This window comes from Onychomys torridus, chromosome 7, assembly GCF_903995425.1.
Source record: "Onychomys torridus chromosome 7, mOncTor1.1, whole genome shotgun sequence".
NCBI lineage: Eukaryota > Metazoa > Chordata > Mammalia > Rodentia > Cricetidae > Onychomys > Onychomys torridus.
Genome location: NC_050449.1, coordinates 68,656,308 through 68,677,741, shown reverse-complemented (window position 1 = coordinate 68,677,741; position 21,434 = coordinate 68,656,308). Strand labels below are relative to the sequence as shown.

Sequence of the window (21,434 nt, the reverse complement as noted above, 5' to 3'; positions counted from 1 at the left end):
AACCCTGTCTCGAAAAACCAAAAAAAAAAAAAAAAAAAATCCTGTCCAAGAGAAAGATGGGGGTAGGGGTAGGGAGAAGGAAGGAACAGGAAAAGAAATTCATTCTTAATGGGCACTACCAAACATTTTACAAGGATATTAGAGAAACGGAATCTGAGAATCAGGAAATCGAAGGCCTCACTCAGGGTCCCACATTAGACAGCGCAGCAGGGGTTTAAAAGCAGGACTGAGTGAAAGCTCTGGTTTTAGTCCCTGTTTCCACCTCTCCTGGGATTATAGGCATGTACACCATGCCTGGTATTTGCAGGGCAGGGGACTGAACCTGGGGCTTCATGCATGCTGGGTGGGCACTCGACTGAGATATACTGGCTGCTCTTCCAGAGGATCCAGGTTCAATCCCCAGCACCCACATGGCAGCTCACACCTGTCTTTAACTCCAGTTCCAGGGCTTCTGACACCCTCACACAGACATATGCACGCAAAACACCAATGCACATAAAATACAAATAAATTATTAAAAAAGAATATTATATATATATTCCTAGCCCTTTCTCTTTTCTTTCTTTCCTTTTTTCCCCTGACAGTATTATATTATGTAGTCCTAGGTAGCCTATAAACTGCTATGTAGACCAGGTTAGTCTTGAACTTGTGGTGATCCTCGTGCCTCTGCTTTCTGAGTGTTAAGACTATCTGCACGTGCTACAGCTGGCCCAATTGATTTTCCTAATGCATTCATTTCAGATCTAAAGCCCATCCGATGTTTTTTAGAGAAAATAGTTTTTTAAGGTGTGTTATAATAAACTAAAAATTTAAACGCCTTCAGAAAAGAACCCTATCATCCACCCGCCACCTGCCACATACCTAGTTTAAGGTGTTTAAATTCTGACTGCTGTGCGCATGCACAAAGCTGATAGAAGATGTGGTAGTTCCGCTCATTTTCTGACTGCAAAAGAAAGAAAAGGTCCCAGATTACACCAACCCCTTTAATCAATGAAAATGCCAGGGTTTCAACTTCAGGCCGCTAGATGCCAGTCTGGATGGCTGATTCCCTGGGGATGGACCCGGCTTCTTCTGGCCAGCTTACAGCTGAGTAAGTAATTGTCACTGAGTAAAACTGGGGGCAGGACATGATCTTCAAGCAGAAGGCCCAGAAAACCTTATTAAATGAAAATAACCCATGCAAAGGAATGGTGTGATTTTCATGAGCAGCAGCTTCTGAGATGTCATTGGGCTGCTCGAGGCTTCCTGTTGCTCTGGCCAGTGTGTTTAAGGAGTTTCTCCCTTTTAATCACAGAAAAGCCTTTCTCCCTCCCTGCCCCCACACCCGTCAGCGCTAATCCTCCCACAGGAAAGCCAGGCTGGCTTGTGTTCGAAAAAAGATACACTTGATTTTTAAACTGTAAGGGTTTTCTTTTCTCCCCAATTAAAAAACAGCAACCTTTATTCTTAATTGTTCAACACACGAGATGGCATCTACGTATCAACTTCTGCTTTAAAAAAAAAAAAAAAAAGAACAAGCTTGGCAGTGGTAACACACTCCTTTAATTCTCAACACTTGGGAGGCAGAGGCAGGGGAATCTCTATGAGTTCGAGGTTAGCCTGGTCTACAGAGCAAGTTCCAGGACAGCTAGGGCTCTATGGAGAAACCCTGCCTCAAAAACCAAAAGAACAAGAGCCCAAAGGGCAAGGGAAAGGCAGCCAGACCCGATTGTTCAGGTCGCAGAATTCACAGGTTGTCTAATGAGTCTATGCACGCATTTAGAGCTGGCAACAGGAGACCTGACACTTTTGTCCTTACCTGAAAGACCACTCTGGACTTCTCCAGAAGGTAGGTTCTCATATTGGCACCAAGGATCTGATTTCGCTCATCAAAGCTGATTTCTGTGTATTTCCCAAACCGACTGCTATTGTCATTTCGGGTTGTCTTGGCGTTTCCAACAGCCTAGAACACAGCACTGAGCATCACTGGAGCGCTGATCAGGGACAGTCCTATCTCAAGCAGGGAGGCTGGTCAGGCTGCAGAAGGGCAGCCTGGCTCTCCTGAGTCTGAAGGAACAGGACTCTGGGCTTCAAGGCCCTGAGGTCCATTTCTGCTTTCCATAGAATGCCATAAAAGTTGACTTCCTTTTCCATGTCTTCCTGTCCTCGCAATATGAGAACTAATGCATCTTGCTGTTGCGGACTGCATGTGCCCCCACATCCATGTGATTTTTTAAAAAAATTATTTTGTGTATGTGTGGGTACATGCACATAGGAAACTAGAAGGAAACTTCATCCTCATCTTCTTCCTCCTCTTCCTCTTCTTCCTTTCTCTCTCTTGTTATTAAAAGCAAGTTTTCATTATGTCCCGGCTGGTCTCAGACTTACTTACTCTACTGCCTCAGTCTTCCAAGCGCTAGGATTACAGGCAGGTGGGAGCCTTTCTTGTGTACATACACTACACTTCTTGCCCAGATCATTGTGGCTTCTGTTGGCCTATATCTGCTGTGTACCTACTATACGTCACAGGCTTGGTCAGCAAGAGTGATCCTAAACCATGTGCTCACACTTTTATGGCGCTTATAGTCTGGTGGGAACACAAACCTTAAATAGCTCTACAGTCATTCACCAGGCAGGTCACATGACACTTCCTCTAGACTGCCTTCCTGTTACTCTCTCGGATGGGTAATCTGTTTCCATGTGCCAGCCTGTGTCTCTACTGTGCACTTAAGGTTTGCTCAGTTCCCTCTCTGTATGCATGGTTATTCCATTTAAAAACATGCTTCTGTTAGCACAGAGTCCTGATCTTAAAGACTGGGTCTTACTTATTTCCATTATGTTGGATATTGCCCACAATGGTCTAAAAAAGCAGGCAGTGGAGGTCTCTGAAGGTTCTGATTTGGAGACCAGGGAGCTTGCTCTGGGGTCACAGGCTGCACTCCACAATCCTCTTCTTATTTTGTGAGGTATACAGAGTTGGCCTTGGGGTTCCCTTGTAGTGGGTAGCTGTCCTGTCTATGACCTTGAAGCACCACCCCTAGAGATGCAGGAGGTAACTGTTCCATCTGCCTATGATACACGCCTCTGGGGTGTGGCCTCGTGGACCCCTAAGACCTGGGATGCACTAGGCAGCTGGCTCTCCCTTGTGGTTTTGGATGCTGAGACAGACCAGGCAGAAGAACAGCATGGACCATAGCTTCTAGGACCTCATGCTGTAGTGAGTTTTTATCCCCTGATAAATTCCTTGCCCTTTCAGCAGACTCTGTGGATTTCTCACCATATCTGGCATCCAACATGGGTGGGCCCTGGGCGTTATTCATGCAGATAAACTTCCACTCGAGCTAGCCTTTTATCCCCACTGGCTCACATCCTGCCCACAGACTCTGTTTCCAAGCCACACGCTGGGTCCCTCCCTCCCAAGCTGCAGGTAGAGAACACCTTGGGAGTCACCACTCTACCTCGCCTCCTCCAGTCTTACCCCAGAACTCATATCCCTGCTCTCCCCACACTTGCTTCTTTGTTCTTTAAAGGCAGGAAGTTCTATAACAAGCATGGCTTGCGCACAGGGCTACCTCCTCCCCGAGCAGCCAACCCGCAGCATCCCCTGCGGTAGTGCATTGCCCACCTCAGTAATGGGATTGGATGCCAGGACTTTGTCCTCCACGTGGGCGTTGCTGCTGGATTTGCTGACAGTGGCAAAGTACCTCATGGCGTAGCGTGCAGAAACAGTCTTCCCAGCTCCTGACTCCCCACTCACGATTATGGATTGGTTTCTATTGTTCCTAAAACCAACACACAAGAGATGCACTAAGATATGCCGAGACACATTAACTTTTCTCCATGAAAAGGCGGCATAGTTCAAGGCCAGTCTGGGCAGCATAGCAAGATCTGTCTCTGGAAAAGAACTGATTTGGGGTGGAGATGTGGCTCAGCCAGTACAGCTTTTGCCTAGCCTGTATGAAGCCCTGGGTTTGACTGTCAGCTCCCTATAAGCCAGGCATGATGGTGCATCCAGGAAGCAGAAGCAGAATTTCAAGTTCAAGGTCATCTTCAGCTATACTGGATGTTAGAGCCCAATCTGGACTATATGAGACCTTGTCTCAAACAATCAATAAGAACAAAAACAAACCAAAGCAAAACAAAGGCTCTGTCTGCCTATCTATCTATCTATCTATCTATCTATCTATCTATCTATCTATCTATCTATCATCTACCCATCTACCTATCTAATCTACCCACCTCCCTACCTTCTCTACTTACCTAATTTAGAAAAAGGGTCTGGCAAGCTGGGAGATCAGGAACTGTCTCACAGGTTCAAATAGTGACCTTCCTAGCTTTTTCTTATATGTGGTCACAGAGAACACACACTGTTTCCTGCTATATCCCTTGTCCCTTTGTGTTGAGGTCCCCAAGGACAAGGTCAGCAATCACTAGAAGGATGAGGCTTCACGGTCAAAACCATAGCTAGGATGGACCACACCAAAGGATTCCGAGCAAGATCAGCCAAGGGAGAAGACAAGGTGTGAGGACAGGAAAGCAGGTGTAGACTTCCCAGGAGCCTTCCAGCACTGTGTCACAACAGCCATGTTCCTGCCTCAGGGAATGGATTTCTCGGCATGTGTGAAGCTCTGTTTCCCTGGAACCCATACATCAGGGGCTCTGTGCTTCCCAGAGGACTGAGTTCAGCCTTCCAGGAGGAAAGCAGGTTCCCAGTATCAAACATGCTGCTTATATAAAGTGTAAGCTTAGGTACAGAGAGCCATGTTTATAAGAGAGAGTGAACAGTCCCAAAATTAGTCAGCCTCAGACCAGCTTCCCAAGGGGGCTCTCAGGACAGTTCCCTCAAGCCCTGTTAGCAACTTCTGCACATCCTACTGACATTATTTTAGGAGCAACAATTCAAAATATATTTGGGGACATATGTGCTCTCTAAGCCTACACACTGTTACATAATGTCGCTACTTTAAAAATAATACTGTAAGCTTTTCAAGCCATAGAACGATGGTGATATAATGCCACCACGGTTTTAGCACTTCTTATGTGGTAGACACTGGGTGGACACTTCACATATGTTCTCAGTCTTGCTTTGCAAAAGGCACAATTATCCTAATTTTATAGTTGTGTGAGACAGGAACTCAGGGGTCACAAGAGTTGACCTGGGGCACACTACATAAACATCCTGTGGTGACACTGGAGTCCCTGGTCCAGTCCTTTCATTTCAAAAGAGAGGAAAGAACCTAGAAAGGTACCAGACATTCATCTCTCAACACAGGCAGATGGCTGCGCCCAGCACCGAGCTGGTGTACCATGAGCCTGCTTGTCTTCAGTCCATTCATCCCAGTGACACAGATCCAAGCTGGAACCTGGCATGGTCCTGCAGTGTGCTTGACCTCACACCGTTCATGACCAGACTGTGACCTCGGATGCTAGTCATCAGACTGTGCTTTAGGGGTTTCTGAAAGGCCTTCAGCAGGCAGAAAGTTCCAGAGGCAGGGTGTGCTATGGTTGGAAGCACCCTTGGTGCAGCACAGACATCCATCCTTCCTTCCTTTTTGGGAACATGACCCCCCATTATTAGAGCATGAGCAACTGCCCGAGTGAAAGGGTATGCCAGCATTATGTGGCCATGTGGGCATGTCCCATGAGTGGTGTTGCTCTGTGGGGGCTCTGTCACCTGGAGGACAATCCCTTCTCTTGATCCATGTGACTTAGAATATGGAAGAGATGGCCAGGCCCTAGCTTGGCCCTGTGGATAAGGCTCTCACTGAAGGGACAGGGGAATAGGGTATCATTCAGTCTCTGATGACTTGAAAGAGGTGAAATTTAGGCTCAGATTGTCCATCAGGCTTCCCTGTAGGGGAGAACCATGCCTTGTTTATGTCATGGCTTCCTTTGTCAAAGGCCCACAACAGAAATGAGTCTGGCTCACAGATGAGGACCATGCAGCTGCTATACCTGGAATTATGAGGCATACAGCGGAGCCTATCTCTCAGTTTCTCATGCTAGATGGGGTAATGAGAGCAGGACAATGGACTACACAGTGTGGCAAAACCCTAAGGAGACCACTGTGTGTGAAGACTCCTCTGCAAACTGAAGTGTTTGACAAAGTTAGGATAGTGTTTTTTGTTTGTTTGTTTGTTTGTTTTTGTTTTGTTTTGTTTTGTTTTGTTTTATTTTTCGAGTCAGGGTTTCTATGTGTAGCTTTGCTCCTTTCCTGGAACCCACTCTGTAGACCAGGCTGGTCTCTGCCTCCCAAGAGCTGGGATTAAAGGTGTGTGCCACCACCGCCTGGCTCTAGGATAGTGTTTTTATTATCCAGAATCTTACAGACAAGGGCAATGGAACCACAAGAAGACAGTCATGGGCATCAAGGATCTCTGGTCCAAATCTCAGCTCTGCCTTTAGCCCACTGCCTACACAGAGGTAGATAGCACTCTGGGAGTTAGATTACATGGACCTCTCAGGCTGTCTGTCCCAAGGGTATGAAGATGATGCTGGAAATATGAACCTGGTGTTTCTGTTACAGGAGGATTTATGTAAATGTTCAGTAGCAAAATCAGAATTCTACAAGGTCATGAAAAGCAAAGTGAGGAAATCAGGTTAAAGTCCAAACCTGTGGCTAGAACCTGTGTTTCTGGCAGTAGATTCTGCCTCCCTAAGTAGGTAAAAACCAAACCAGAAACCAGAAACATCTCACAGTGCAGAGTCAGTTGGTCCTCCCTTAGCCAAACATGATGCAGGAAAACACAGAAGGTCTGACTTGGGACAACCAAGAAACAAAAGCAGAAAGTCTCTGGACAGGCCAGCCACCCTGTGCCTGTCACCTGCATCTATCCAGCAAAGCACCCACCCGGCCTCACAGTCCTTATTAGTGAGGTGAACTCACAACAGAGTACTTTCACTATGAAGGCTGAGCAAATGCAGGGAATTCTGGGAGAGTGGAGGAAGGCCAGTCTGGAAGCAAACTACCTGGCCATCTGCTTGTAGGCCTCCTCTGCAACTGCAAAGATGTGTGGGTCCATGTCACCCATGTTCTGTCCGCTGTAGGCATGGATGATGGCATCCCCGTATATCGGCAGCTGTTTGTAAGGATTCATGGCCACCAAAATGATTCCTGAGGAAAGAGGTGAGGCATGGTCACCAGACTCTCACAGAGTTCACCCCATCTGCTCCTTTGTGGGAGATCCTCCTTGAATACACTTCTTTTTATATCAGACTCTTGATGCTTATGCAAACAGGCTAGGAAGCATAGATGATGGCAGGCCTTTGGCTTATTGCCCTCCCCATCCACTGTTGTCCCCCCAGAAGTCAGTGGGTTGGAAACTTAACCCCCTTCACATGTTAGTAGCACCTGGAGATGGTCTTCGGAGACCTGTTAACATCAGATGAGGTCCTGAGGGTGGGGACCCACAGTGGCCGTGATGGAAGAGAGACTGGAGTCTGCATACCTGCTCTGTCTCGCATTGGGACACCCTCACCAGATGCTCAGTAGGTGCTAGCAACCACACTCTTGGGCATCCCAGCCTCCAGAGCCATGGGCCAAACTTCTGCTTTCTGTAAGTTATCCAGTCTCAGATATTCTATTACAGCAACAGAACACAGACAAAGACACACCTCCCCCCAGACTCTTCCCAGAAGGCCTGTTCTGCCACTCACTAAAGCCTTTGCTTGACTTGGGTCAGGCCACTGAATGCTCTGAATCTTGGTTACCCGACAGTCACTGTAGTTGGTTTTTTTTCACTCTTTGCTCTTTGGGTGCCTGCCACCCAGCTCCCAAATAAATACATAGAGACTTATTATTACTTATAAATGCCCGGCCTTAGCATGGCTTATTTCTAGCCAACTTTTCTTAAATTATCCCACCTATCTTTTGCCTGTGGGCTTTTACCTTTCTCTATTCTATATACCTTTCTTTCCTTCTTACTCCATGGCTGGTTGTGTGGCTGGCCCCTGGCATCCTCCTCTCCTCCTTTTCTCATGCCTCCTCCTCTTCCTACTTCTATTTGTTCTCTCTGCCTGGCAGCCCCGTCTATCCTTTCTCCTGCCTAGCTATTGGCCCTTCAGATCCTTATTAGACCAATCAGATGTTTTAGGCAGGCACATAACACAGCTTTACAGAGTTAAACAAATGCAACATACAAGGATGCAACACAGCTTTACATCATTAAACAAATATCCCACAGTGTACACACACACACACACACACACACACACACACACACACACACACACCACTTCTTAAACATTTCACAACAACAAGTCACCTTCATCTCTGGGCTATTCTGATGGCTGGATGGAGTGACACATGGGAAATGAACTGCATTTTCGCAGTTCCCAATGTAAATGCAACAATAATAACAATGTCCAAGGAAGTAATACATGTGTGGGATCTAGTGAGAAACTCAAACACAAGCCGATGGTGTTCACTTTCTTCATAATCTATCTTTGTTCCCATGAGAGATTCTCCTCACACAAATGGTTCTTTTTACACACACTCTCAATGCTCAGCATAAACACAGTGTCCGGCATGCTGGGGACACTCAGACAGCAGGCCTTCAGGCTCACACTCCTTACCACTGTAGGTGTAGATGAGTTTGGACTCTGCAAAGCGGATTCTGAGGTTATGCAGCACCGCTGGCTCGTGAAGGTAGCTGAGGGCTGTGAGGTCATTCTCACCCACAAGGATGTCTGGATTCCGAAGTGGAGGCAGTGACCCTGGGTCAACAGGGTAATCCAGTTCCTGGGAACAAAGATGGATCTGAACTCCTGGAAAGAGAGGACCTTTGGTGTCTCCACTAAACAGTCTCCTTTCTCCTATCCAGCTCCTATAGAGGCATTCCTCACACAAAAACCAAACCTAAACAACAATATTCCACAACTTTTTAAGAGGTTATTTATGTGTGTGGAGTGGTGGTGGTGGTGGTGGTGGTGGTGGTGGTGGTGGTGGTGGTGGTGGTGGTGGGTGTTTGCCTGCTTGTGTGTATATGCATGACATTTATGCAGTGTCTGCAGAAGCCACAAGAGGGTGTTGGATCTGACAGGAGTTACAGATGGTTGTGAGCCACCAAGTGGGTGTCTGGATTGAAGCTGGGTCCTCTGCAAGAGCAGCAGGTACTCTTAACCACTGAGACATATCTTCAGCCTCCACAACTTTTTTTGAGACTAGTTCTCCATAGCTCTCCCAAACTGACCTTAAACCCTCTATCTTAAACCCTCTGCCTCAGCACTACTGGTGTCAGCATTCCTGTCTTAGAAACGTTACGTAGAGAAAAAAGGAAATAACCTTCCTAGGTGACTCTGGGTAATGAAAAACTGGGAGCTGGGAACTAAAGCACTGACTGTGTGTCATAGATCAAGTCTGACTGTGTGTCATACAGTAAGTCTGACTGTGTGTCATACAGCAAGTCACCACCCCCCCCCATCTGACTTCCCTCCTCTGTGAAGGGGTTCTCAGAGCTGGAGAGGCTGTAATGGAGGGTGATAAGAAGCCAATGAGCAGGTAGCCCCACCCTATGTCCACCACGGAGGCCATGGGAATGAATACTTGGAAAGATGTTGTTGCTCAGACAACCCAGGCTAAGGTGCCTCATGGCTTTGAAGTTGCCAAGTGTCTCCTCAGTTGACACTTGGGGGTGAGAAGAGTCTGAAGGAGCCCTTGTATGGGGCAGTCTGTGCCAGCGGCCCCCCCCCCCCCCCCCCCCCCGTCATCCTCAACTGCGGATGAATGACCTCCCCAGTCTGGAGCTAAACCTCGATTTCCCCAAAGCATCTGCTGAACAGAGGCAGGTGATGTTGGGGTCCCTCATGTCATCCAGACTGCAAAAGAGTAGCCCCATAGTAACAACAGCATCCCGATGCCTCCACCCCTGTTTTAGAATCAGGAGAAGCTCAGGCCAGAGAGGGAAAGGGCCTTGAGGGAGGTTGGCCAGCTGGCCTGTCTACCTTCTCACTCTCAAGCTTCCACCCTGAATGCCTAGTCCTAGACCAGCTGCCTCCTGGGAAATGCTAGGCCTTCATCCCTGATGTTCTATGTATGCTTCCATCCTGTCTTCTGAGGAAGGCATGGCTGGCCAGGTGAACACTGAATAAGACAGGCCAGGAAGACAGTCACACTCTCTCAGAACCTCACATCATCCACAGGGCTTGTCCCTGTGAGTTGGTCAGTTTTGCATAAGGAGAGAAGTTAGGGGAGGTCAGGACACTGAACCAGAGTCCTTGGACCAGATCTTGCTGACCCTCATCGAGGTAGGTCGACCTGTAGTCTGCCCTGCCAGCACACGCCCTAATCCCATGCTGTGTTTGAGAATAGTATCAACAAGAAGACCCTCCGGGGGAGGTCGTAATTTCCATGCTTCCATTTTTTCCATTTGCCTGTTTTAATGCAACAATCTCATTTTCAGTTCAGCTGTAACATGAGAAGAGAGAGAGAGAGAGAGAGAGAGAGAGAGAGAGAGAGAGAGAGAGAGAGAGACCCATTTCTAGAGGAGGAGAAAACAGGAGATTGTTAAGTAGAGGCAGAGGTGACATTCTCCACACAAAGCAAGCTTTGTCCTCTTGTACAAGGAAGGGTTAAGGTAAGAGGCCCTGGCTGCTTGCCATTCTCTCTGCCTCCCTGGCCAGGGCCACAGCCACCTGGAGCCTGCTAATAGCACAAGCAGCTGCTGTCTCAAGACAAGATTTCCCTCCCTAGGCCCAGCCACCTGTTTAAAGCCCAGTCAGCGGCCTGAGATACTAAGAAGCCTTGTGGCACTGGGTAAGAACTACAGGGAGCTACCGAAGAGCGAGATGCCCTGCAGTGCCCTGTGCTCTTATGTCTGTATGGGCTCACAAGGACAGTCCCTGGCCTTCAGGACCTGTGACAGCACAGTCATCATCAGCTCCTTGCCTGTATGTGGGAAGGAAGGGATACAGACTTAGCAAGTGGTATGCCTGACCCCAGAGCATGGGCCCTTCCTTCTCTGCAACTTCTGAGATCTCAGGAAATGCCTGGTATCCAGGACCAGATGCTTGGAAGTAGCATGTGTTGTCTCTACGTATATTTTGTAAATTCCAGCATTTAGTGTTTATAAGCAATTCCCAGATCACCACCCCTGATCCAACGGAGCACACATCATTGGTCCAGCGCTCCATCTAACACTTGAGTCTAAAAGTACAAAGTCAACCTTGGCTATGAACCCAGAGGGGTGACTTCTTAAAGCCAATATAAAATCTCCAGTCGCTATATCATCAAAAGACTCGGGTGGCCTCTGGCCGTAACTCCACGGCAGCACATCCCACTGGAGCCTGGGCTGAAGCCTGAGCTGCCTTCCATCTCTATGCCCTCCACACACCTTCCCAACCCTTGTATGGTCTGTACATCCTAGACTGACTATCTAGCTCTCCAGTCTCCTTCCGCATCTCCTCCCTCTCCCCAACATCTCCCTCTTGCCATCTTGATTGTGCCTTGGGATCAAACTACTTCCCTGCAAGTTCCTCCCTTGCCCAGTCTCTACTGAGTGAGACCTAGGAACCCAAACAGTGGATGGCTTTTCACTAAACACACTGGGCACTTGGAACACAGTGAGGGCATGTATCTGGAGACTAATATGGAAGCCCTTATAGATGGGCCGCTGGTGGGGGCAGCAGGAGGACACACACACACCAGGGGATGCTCAGCACTGGCTGGCCCTCCTGGACATGGTGTCTGTTTTGCTGCTTTTCCTGCACAGTCCCTCAGGACTTTCCTGGCCCCGTGTCACAGCTGTGTACATCACTATATGCCATGAGCAGCAGAGACCTTACCGTTCCATCCTCCAGCAGGAGTCGAAGGACTCGGTCACCAGCTCTGTAGTCCTTGGCAATTTCAGCCGACTTCCAAACTTCTTCAGGATCAGGGATCCAAACCCTGTTGTACTGACCACGGGATAAGACAGGTTTAATCTCAACACGTGAAAACCCCAAACACAAATCATCAGATCCCCAGACCCTGAAAGCTTTCATTCTGACAACTGGTTCAACTCCCACATTTAGAAGACACTCGCTGGGTGGTGGTGGCGCATGCCTTTAATCCCAGCACTCGGGAGGCAGAGCCAGGCAGATCTCTGTGAGTTCGAGGCCAGCCTGGGCTACAGAAGGAGTTCCAGGAAAGGCACCAAAACTACACAGAGAAACCCTGTCTCGAAAAACCAAAACCAAACAAACAAAAGCAAACAAACAAAAACACAAGACACTCAGAGCTAGGGGATATTCCATGGGCAAAGTACTTGCCATGTTAACACAAGAACCTGTTCAATCCTGGCACCCACATAAGAAACGAGGTGTTTATAACTGCAATGGATCCCTAAGGCAGGCCAGTCAGCCACCCCAGCCGAACAGTGGGCTCTAGATCCTAGTGAGACCCTGTCTCTATAAACAAGGTGATGGCTCCAGAGGAATGGCAGGTACACCTCTGGCCTCCATATGCTCATGCGTGCACACACATACACTCCTTCTCCTCAGAATACTTACACATCCTTTCTTGCCACGAGGAGGTGGTGTATCTACAATGCACTACCAGACTCACCGCCTGGTTTCATAGGCAGCAGAACTCAAAACTTCCTAAATACACCATAAAAACTGTAGCTTGGGGTGGGAAGGAAAGCCAAGAGTTCCCTAGTAGAAGCTGGGGCTTTCTGTAAGACTCAGGCAGAGGGATTTGGCATCCATCAATAGACTACTTATTTAATTTTTTGTGCCCTCTTTTTTTTTTTTTTTTTTTTTTTTTTACCCATAAAACGGTACAAAATCCACTCCAGGGATGGTAAGTAAGAATATGCACTGGAAAGCATTTGGGAGCTGGACATCTGGCTCAGAGGGTGGGGTGCTTGCCTAGCATGAGTAAAACCTTGGCTTCCATTCTCAGTACCGAATAAACAAGACACAGTGGTACACGCATGTAATCATAACACGCAGGAGGTGGAGGTTGGGGGGGGGGATCAGGAATTTAGGTTCACTCTTGGCTACATAGTGAGTTCGAGGCCAGCCTGGGATCCACGAGGCCCTGTTTCTAAAACAAAACAAGCAAATAAATGCAGTACTAGGAAGCATTGTTACAGCAGCATTATCTTGGACTGTTCTTATTTTGAGACAAGGTCTCAAGCATGCTTTCCAGTATGGCCTGAAACTGGTAATCCTCCTGCCTCAGCCTTCTGGGGCAAGGATTATAGGCACAACCATCACATTTGGCTATTGCTTAGTTATCACTGGTTTACATCACAGCAGCCAAGGATTCCCACCTTGGGAAAGGCAAAGACCCTAGGCAGCTGTTCAGCTCTCTTCCCAGCAGGCTACTGGTGCACATGTCTCAGCTCTGTGGAGCAGATCCCACTGTGATTGAACTGTGACATTCCAGAACTCATGCACCAAAGTCCTGATCCCTGATGTGACTGAAGATTGGAGCCTGAGAGGGTAAATGGAGTCCTAAGGGAGAGCCCGGACCTGATGGGACTGTAGGAATAGCCCTTACGAGAAGAGACACAGCAGGGCTGGCAGGATGGCTCAGTGGATTAAGATGTTTGCCACCAGGCCTGACAAACCTAGTTCGATCTCCAGGATCCACGTGATTAAAGGGGAGAACCAATTCTGAAAGTTTCTTCTGACTTGCACATATGCATCATGGCACACACGAACCACCCAACAATTAAATGAACGCAGAGAGAGAGAGAGAGAGAGAGAGAGAGAGAGAGAGAGAGAGAGAGAGAGAGAGAGAGAATGAATGAGAATATGACAATGGAGGACTACCCAGAAACAATCAGGAAATGACCCAGACCTGTACAGAGCCTGAATGGAGCCTTCGGCACAGAGACACGCCTCTTAGGTATACACACACACACCACACACATCTTTGTCACCATGACCACACATTTCCTACCTCAGATCAGCTATTAGAAATGTTTTTAAAATAACATGATAAATCACAAATTATTAAAGTACAATATTCCAACATATCAAGAGTTGGCCATTATAAAAAAAAATCTCAGGGCTATAATTATCCTCAGGACAATCTACTACAAGTTGTTTGTCAAGTTGAGAGTTCCAGACAGCTTATTTTAGATGCTGTGTGAGGTAGGAGAAAGTTGAGGTGCTCAGATGGGAGCCCTGCTGGAGGATGGGGTCCCTTTGGTTCAAACTTCCAGAGGAATATGGGGCTCTGAGAGCTACTGTGTAATCACTGAGCTGGCCAATTAATTCTTCCATTTTACTGATGTTCCAACTCAAACCCAGAGAGTCCAAGAGCACACCAGAAAGAATCTTAAAGGACCAGCAGGGCCTATGACTCCTGCCTTGGATTGGCTAATTAAACGAGCGTGGCCCGGAGGATGACCCTGACAAACTGTCCAGACTCTCCTAGTGACTTCTAGATTCATCTCAGCTACAAGTATCATCCAGTGGCAAGCAGCATTAAAATGCATGTGACCACTCTCTACTTTCTTTGCTGCCCCTCTGTATCCTAGGTAACCTTACCTGCTGGTCCTTGTGTCCCTGTCAATTCACTGAGATCTAGAATCCTCGCCTGAAACCCAGCCTGCTAAGCAAACACTCCAGTTTACGCAGTTCCATGGACAATCTACTGCCTCTCCTCCCTCACATTCCTCTACCCACAAGGCAACACATTAAACCATAATGAGAGTTAACTGAAGCGTTTAGATAAATACACACAAGCTGTGCAAACAGAGTGACCAGCTCTCACATGACTCCTGTGAGCTTCTGGCCTGTGAGACTGAAGTCTCCATCCTGGAATGGCCAGCCAAGCTCGCAGCAGGGCCAAGAGCCAAAAGAGAGGCTGAGGAAGCCACAAGGGCTCAAGATTATGCCAGCTCCTCCCGTGCCACATGTGCAGGTGAGCTGCGGCCCCCTGTCGGAGGGGTCTTCTGGCATTTACCATGCACGTGGCCTGAAGGCTGACATGGGATGTTTAGTGACAGGAGCCTTCTCCTGCCCTTACTTCCTGGATTGGAATCTCCATGCTCAGGGCACTTGAACCAGACAGGGGACATCATACCTCCTTCTCCTTCCTCCCCACTCTCCTTGCAGGCCCCTCCCTGGAATCTCTGTCCCTTCTATGTGACTATTCATAGAGCAGACAATGGTGGGTAAATCTAGCTTTCTAGATTAAATAAGAAAGGCTGTTAGAAAGGCTAAGGTGTTTTTTTTTTTTTTTTTTTTTTTTTGAGACAAGGTTTCTCTGTGTCACTTTGGCTGTCCTGGAACTCACTCTGTAGACCAGGCTGGTCTCAAACTCACAGAGATCTGCTTGTCTCTGCCTCCCAAGTTCTGGGATTAAAGACGGGCACCACCATGTCTGGCTTCCCAGCCAAGATCTTAGAATGGGTCTCTAAAGCGCATCTCCAGCACCTTCAGATGCCAGACCTCAACATCCTTGACAACTCACATCGATCAAGTGGTTACATTGCTTGTGCCTCTCTGCACCCTTTCTCTTCAGTTGGACCCCGGAACTGTGGGTTCTCTGCCTGTCCCTGCCCAGTCATCCCTAGGTGCTGTGAAGCTGAGATTTTAAGCAGCCCATCATCACTCATCAGCCAGGGACAACCTTCAGCATTCGCCATCAGCTGTGCACACCCAGACACCCTCATCCACAGCTGCATTCATAGCATACCACAGCACGAGAAAAACTGAAGGTCACCCTAAAGGTTTTGACCAATAGCCTGCAAGCCACTCTGCTAGCCAAGTCCTCTACCCAGGCTACTCTGGCTGCAGTCACCACAAACCACCAGCACTTTCTAGAGCATTCCAAATCTCCCCCGACTCACTGCCTGTTCTGCTGTTCCTCCCCCCCAGCCCCACCCACCCACCCACACCTATGATCAGGCAAACACCCAGAGCCCCTATGTGTGGCACCTTCCTTGGTCCCTACCCAACAGGCTTGACTGAATCCTCTTACAAGCTCCTACTCCCGTAACCAGCATCTGAGTGGCACGAGCCTCATCTTTGTGCCTAGGATCCTACGCAGCATGGGGGCTGCTCCATTCAAGAAAAGTTCAAATGCCCAGCAGTTCCCACTGCACCAGAAAAACATGAAAGTCGGCATTTGGCTCGTTGACCCTTCCTCATTTTTCAGTTTTTGAACTACCCATAGATCAGACGACGGTGGGGAATCGAACTGGATGAGAAGGCTGTTAGAAAGATCAAATGGGAACACCACTTGCATGAACACTGACCTTCTATGAGATAGGGACCTGGTCTGTGAGTCTTCAAGGTACTTCTCCTGACCTTACTCTCTGGGTTTCAGCCGACCCTTGAAAATACCAACGAATGTGCCTACAGCCATCCTGGCGTTCCCAGTCTCTCCTGTGAGTTCTTCACACACAGTCGAGACCAGCACACAACTAAATGACTGTACCTTTCTGAGGAAAGCATATGCCAGCTCTGCTCACAAACACATGGATCCCACAGCCCACAGGCTGAGCAGCTGCTAGAAGGCGACATCACCGTGAGGTTGGCCACAGACACACTGGCGTTCACTGTGGGGGGGGGGGCTGGAGAAGGACCGGGAACAGCTCTTGGTCCCATCACCTTCTCAGCAGTGGCCGAGCCCCCGTGACGTTCTCATTTCCCTCCACACCTTCCCACCTTCCCATCCTGGACCTCCGCCATCGCCACTCCTCACTGTGGTGTGCACAGCGACTGCCTTTCTCACTCTGGTACACTGTACCCATAGCCCTTCCCCTCAGCCATGTCAGAATCCTTTCCTCTACAGGTCCACTAAAGGCAATGCCCTGGTCCAATGGGAGACATCTGAGGACCTTCCTCTGGCCGTCCCCACTAAAGGCAACGCCCTGGTCCAATGGGAGACATCTGAGGACCTTCCTCTGGCCGTCCCCTTGATGTCTCTGAGGGCAGCAGAACTAACCTCCCCAGCTCTAGTCATTTGCTTGGACATTATTTGTGCTTGTCACTACAGCGTGACCAGGTTTGGGACGCTTGCTCTTCACAGGCCTTTCCCATGCGTCTGTGAAGGTCTGAGGCAGTGTTTATGTGGCTTTCTGTCCTTCATCATGTGGGTGGGGTCTTGTGACTAGCTTTTCTCTCTCCTGATGGATATTGGGGTTGGTTCTGTCTAATTATTATAAAGAACAATGTGACAAATTAGCAGGTGTGGGCAGGTAGCTAGAAAACAGATGGACTTCCCTTGAGTCCACCGTATGGGCAAAAGCTCAGATTCCTTGAATGTGATAAAGGTGGGGCCCAGGTCAGGGCATCGAGAGGCATTAAGACCTTGACCCTGTGAAGTCTGTGTCACTTAGACAACCTCCTTGATCTGAGCTCTGCATAGAATGGGGTGTGGGGGTTGGGGATTTAGCTCAGTGGTAGAGCGCTCCAAGGCCCTGGGTTCAATCCTCAGCTCCACAAAAATAAAAAGAATGGGGTGTGAAGGTTTAACACATAGATTGCTTTTCTTCAGATTATTTCAGATTGAGAGAACAGTTCTGAGGATGATGTCTGGTACTTAGAAACATTCAACTCTATCATGCAAGTTAAAAATAAGCATCCTGCCCACAGCTGTAGCTATAAACACAAACACCCGCTCCTGCATGTGTGCATAGAGCAAGTATTTAGAGCATGCTCACCGCACCCTGCTCACAGCACCCTGGTCTTGACGAGCTAATGGTCAGCAGAGGGGACGCACAGTTGACCATGTTAACAGTGGCCAGGGTGCTGGACGGAGGGCTGGCTGCAGGCTTCTCAGAACAGTGTGCTTGCTCCTGAACAAAGCAGTGCACTGAGCCAGTGGTGAGCATGCAGGCCAAGCTGGGAAGGACAGACGAAGGCCTGGCAGGGCAGGAGCCAGCTAAAGAGAGTGGCAGGGTCTGGAGGAGGGTGCAGGGGCAGAGCCTTATGGGGGGTTGGATTCTGCAAGTGACAAAGGCCTCATGAAGGTTTTAAGTAGGGATTGGTCAGATCAGTTTTTCTCAAAGGGATCTTAGGTAACATGCTTAGAACATTTCTAAGGCATGCTGCTGTGGAGAGAGGTTGGATCATTTTACACTTCCTACACCATAGCTCTCTCTCAGGAGTTCCCTCTCCCTGTGGGGACCTCTCTTCCTGGTACTGCCCAGCCCTCCTGCCTCCTCCCCTGTGATGGCTCATCTCGGATTGGCAGCTGACTGCTTCTCTCTTGGAATGTGGGCACTTCTCTGTTCTGGGCCTCTTGCAATGGGGTGTTCCGGCCTTGGGTTCAGTGACCACTCCTGGGTAGAGGACACCCCTACCCCTAACTGAGCCCATTCTTTAGAGACACCCAGGCCGTGCACTCCCCCCCCCCACCCACCCCCACTTTCCCTGGAAGTTCGCTCAAGCTTCAACACCCTTGCTGGTTAAAAAAAGAAATGTGCTTCATGACCTCTCTCAGAAACACTTCCTCCTCCTCATGGCTCTAATACCACCCATACACACCCTGTTCTCAATCACTCGGACACCAGTGTCCATGTCATCCTTGGTGAGTCCCTTGTCTGAATACTCCCTGGCCACTTTCTCCTCATCTGTCTGCACCCTCCATGTCCAGGACTGCAGATCTATCCAGAGCCCTGAATGGCTGGGATCCTCATGATGAGGCAACTCACCTACCCTCCTAAACCACCCCCATCCCCCCATCCCAACTCAAAACCCCCACCTGTGAGGCCCTCTGCCTCGGCTCTGTATCTCCCTCATACTCCCCAGGCCTCAGCAAACATCTACTTGACAAATCTCACGTCAGAGAACCAGAAAATACCTAGGCAGGCAAAACAGCAACTCTGGAATAAAACGAAACATTTTCTCTGCTCCCCCAAGCACAGTGCTTCCACCTACAGAGAAATCCCGACCCCACCACACTCCAACCATCCTCCCTTCATCCACTCCACAATGTCCTCACTTATTTTTGAGAAAAAGCCTTGGCATTTAGCCCTAGCTGCCTGGAGCTCACTATGTAGCCCAGGATAACTTACAACCCAAGGCAATCCTCCTGCTTCAGGCCCCTGAGAGCTGGGATTACAGGCACTAGAGAAAGGGGTAAATACACCTGTGTATTTTTGCTTCAAGAAAAATTGTTACTCAAAACAGGTCAATGACCAGCTTTCTGTCCCCAAAATGCCCAATAATGTGGGGGTTTGTTCAAGAATTTTCTTTTATGGTTAGTAACATGAAGGCTTTGAAACACTGCTGGGTACCTGGTGGCTCACGTTGTTTCTGGTAAACTATTCTAGATGAGGGGTTTAGCTCTGTGGTAGAGTGTCTGCCTAGCAAGCAAGGCCCTGGGTTCAGTCCCCAGCTTGGGGCAGGAGAGGAAGGAGACCGCTCCACAAAACAGGCCATGGTTTGAATGCATCAGAGGACTATCCTCTTTGGCATGTGCTTGTAATTTATTAGCTAAACAAAGTAGAAGGAAGCCCCCCCCCTGCAAAGATAATTATAAAATACCTTTTAAATTTAAGGTATAAAGATGGGACCAGGCGGTGGTGGCGCATGCCTTTAATCCCAGCACTCGGGAGGCAGAGCCAGGCAGATATCTGTGAGTTTGAGGCCAGCCTGGTCTACAGAGTGAGTTCCAGGGCAGACACCCAAACTACACAGAGAAACCCTGTCTCAGAAAACAAAACAACAACACAAAGATGGGTGTGGTGGGGGTATGCCTGTAATACTAGCGCTTGGGTAGTTGAAGCAAGTCCTCCACAAGGCTGAAGCCAGCCTGAGTTATGTAAGGGAGTACCATTCCAGCCAGGGACACAAAGCTAGCCCCTGTCTTAAAAAGAGGGTGGAGCATGGAGGCACACCTTTAACCTCAGCACTCTGGAGGCAAAGGCAGGCAAAACTCTTGTGAGTTTGAAGCCAACCTGATCCACACAGTGATGTCCAGGCTAGCTGGGGTGACACAGTGCCACACAGTCTCAACAAACAAAACCCAAACCCAAACCCAAAACCAAACAATAACCCCGCTCCCCACCCACCCTCCGCCAAATTAAGCTAAGTTCATGTGTGTGTGGGGAAAATGTTCCAACAGAATCTGTACTTGTCCCATCTGTCTTGAAGGGGTCTAAATTTCCCCTACAACAGTGTAACAGGATCTGTTTTCACGGCTATTTTATTTTTACACATGCTTTCCTGGGCGAGGGTGAAGCTCTTAAGCTCTGGAAGTTTCCCAGAGTGCAATCATTGCTCAGGGTCAGGCTTGCCGGAGGTGCTGTCCGAGCAAAGCACCTTAGACTGGCTGGTGAGAGTCTGGCAGCACCCATGTGCTCAGACCAGGCATCTCCAGGTGGAGCCCCGGAGGAACTTCGCCACCGCACAGGGAAGCGCACCCAGCGTTCTAGAAAGCACGGCCAATCTTGCGGGAATCCTCCAGGCTCTGGAGGCCTGGAAGGTTCCCGAAGCTAGACATGCTAGATCGAAGCTCCTGCCCTGTGCGGGACTCAGATTCCATCAGTTTGCTGGAGGAAGGGTCCAGGTGGTCCAGCCACCCGACGTGGGAACAGCGGCCCTCGGTTGGCTGTGTCCACCCGCCAGGCGCCCGGGTGAACTCGCAGCTGCTCCCGGCCTCCGCCCCTCCAGGCGTGCGGGCAGGTGCACCCCTACCTGCGCGTAGAGCTCGGCCACCGCCATGGGCCTCGGCGCTGCTGCTGCTGCTGCTGCTGCTGCTGCTGCTGCTGCTGCTGCTGCTGCTGCTGCTGCTGCTGCTGCTGCTGCTGCTGCTGCAGGGGACCGTGCGCGCCCAGCCGGTCAACACCGGGCCATCTTGCTAAGTTTTCTCAAGTGCCACGGCTCCTTTCCCCGAGGGCTCGGGCGCGGGGAGTGGGGTGTAGGGGCGGGGGCGGGGGGAGGGCAGCGGGATTGGTGCTGGCCTGCAGGCCCGCGCTGCCATTGGCCCAGCCCAGGTAACAGGTGAAACTTCTAGGGGTCCCGCCCAAGTTCCTGCTCCTTTACTTCAGCGGGCAGAGCACAGTCAGGCTTACACAGAAAACCCCAAAGAATCGGTGAGTCAATAGAATTTCTAAACTGAGGAAGGGGTCGGATTAAAAAAAAAGGAAAGAGAAAAAGAAAAGATCGTTGTCTTGTGAGCGTTTTATATGCAATTAAAAAATAAGATCCAAGATCAAGGAAAATGCATCCTGAGATTACAGTTACGCCAATAAAAACCTCATCTGACCTTTAAGGAGAGCATACTTCCATCTGTCTTAAAGGGCACACAAGGAGGGCTCAATAAGTCCGGGCAAGCTATTTGGACCAATGGGATTAATTTAACATTCGAGAGGTGTTGGCTCCACCCAAATCAACACATGAGCCCAGTATATTGGGTTAGAAATCCTGGCAGCACTTTTGTATACGGACTTTACTTTTATATTTTGTATGAGCTAGACTATGTTCACAAGGAGAAAAGATATCTCTACTGTCCATTCTCGGGAGCAGCCTACCTTTTGTTTTAAGAATCTGGGATCTGGGGTTGG

At 49.1% G+C, this 21,434-nt stretch overlaps 1 protein-coding gene across 1 annotated transcript in view; it reads right to left on the bottom strand.

Annotated features, from left to right (window-relative positions):
- The window catches only part of Myo5c (myosin VC), a 72,177-nt gene extending 51,585 nt beyond the window's left edge, over window positions 1-20,592 (bottom strand). The window contains exons 1-7 of the mRNA XM_036193297.1: window positions 20,566-20,592; window positions 11,761-11,871; window positions 8,554-8,719; window positions 6,949-7,093; window positions 3,605-3,761; window positions 1,799-1,942; window positions 862-943 (exon numbers count right to left, since the gene is read on the bottom strand). Of these exons, the coding sequence (XP_036049190.1) occupies window positions 862-943; window positions 1,799-1,942; window positions 3,605-3,761; window positions 6,949-7,093; window positions 8,554-8,719; window positions 11,761-11,871; window positions 20,566-20,592 (832 nt within the window). The remainder of the gene's footprint in view (window positions 1-861; window positions 944-1,798; window positions 1,943-3,604; window positions 3,762-6,948; window positions 7,094-8,553; window positions 8,720-11,760; window positions 11,872-20,565) is intronic.
- Window positions 20,593-21,434: the final 842 nt, after the last annotated feature.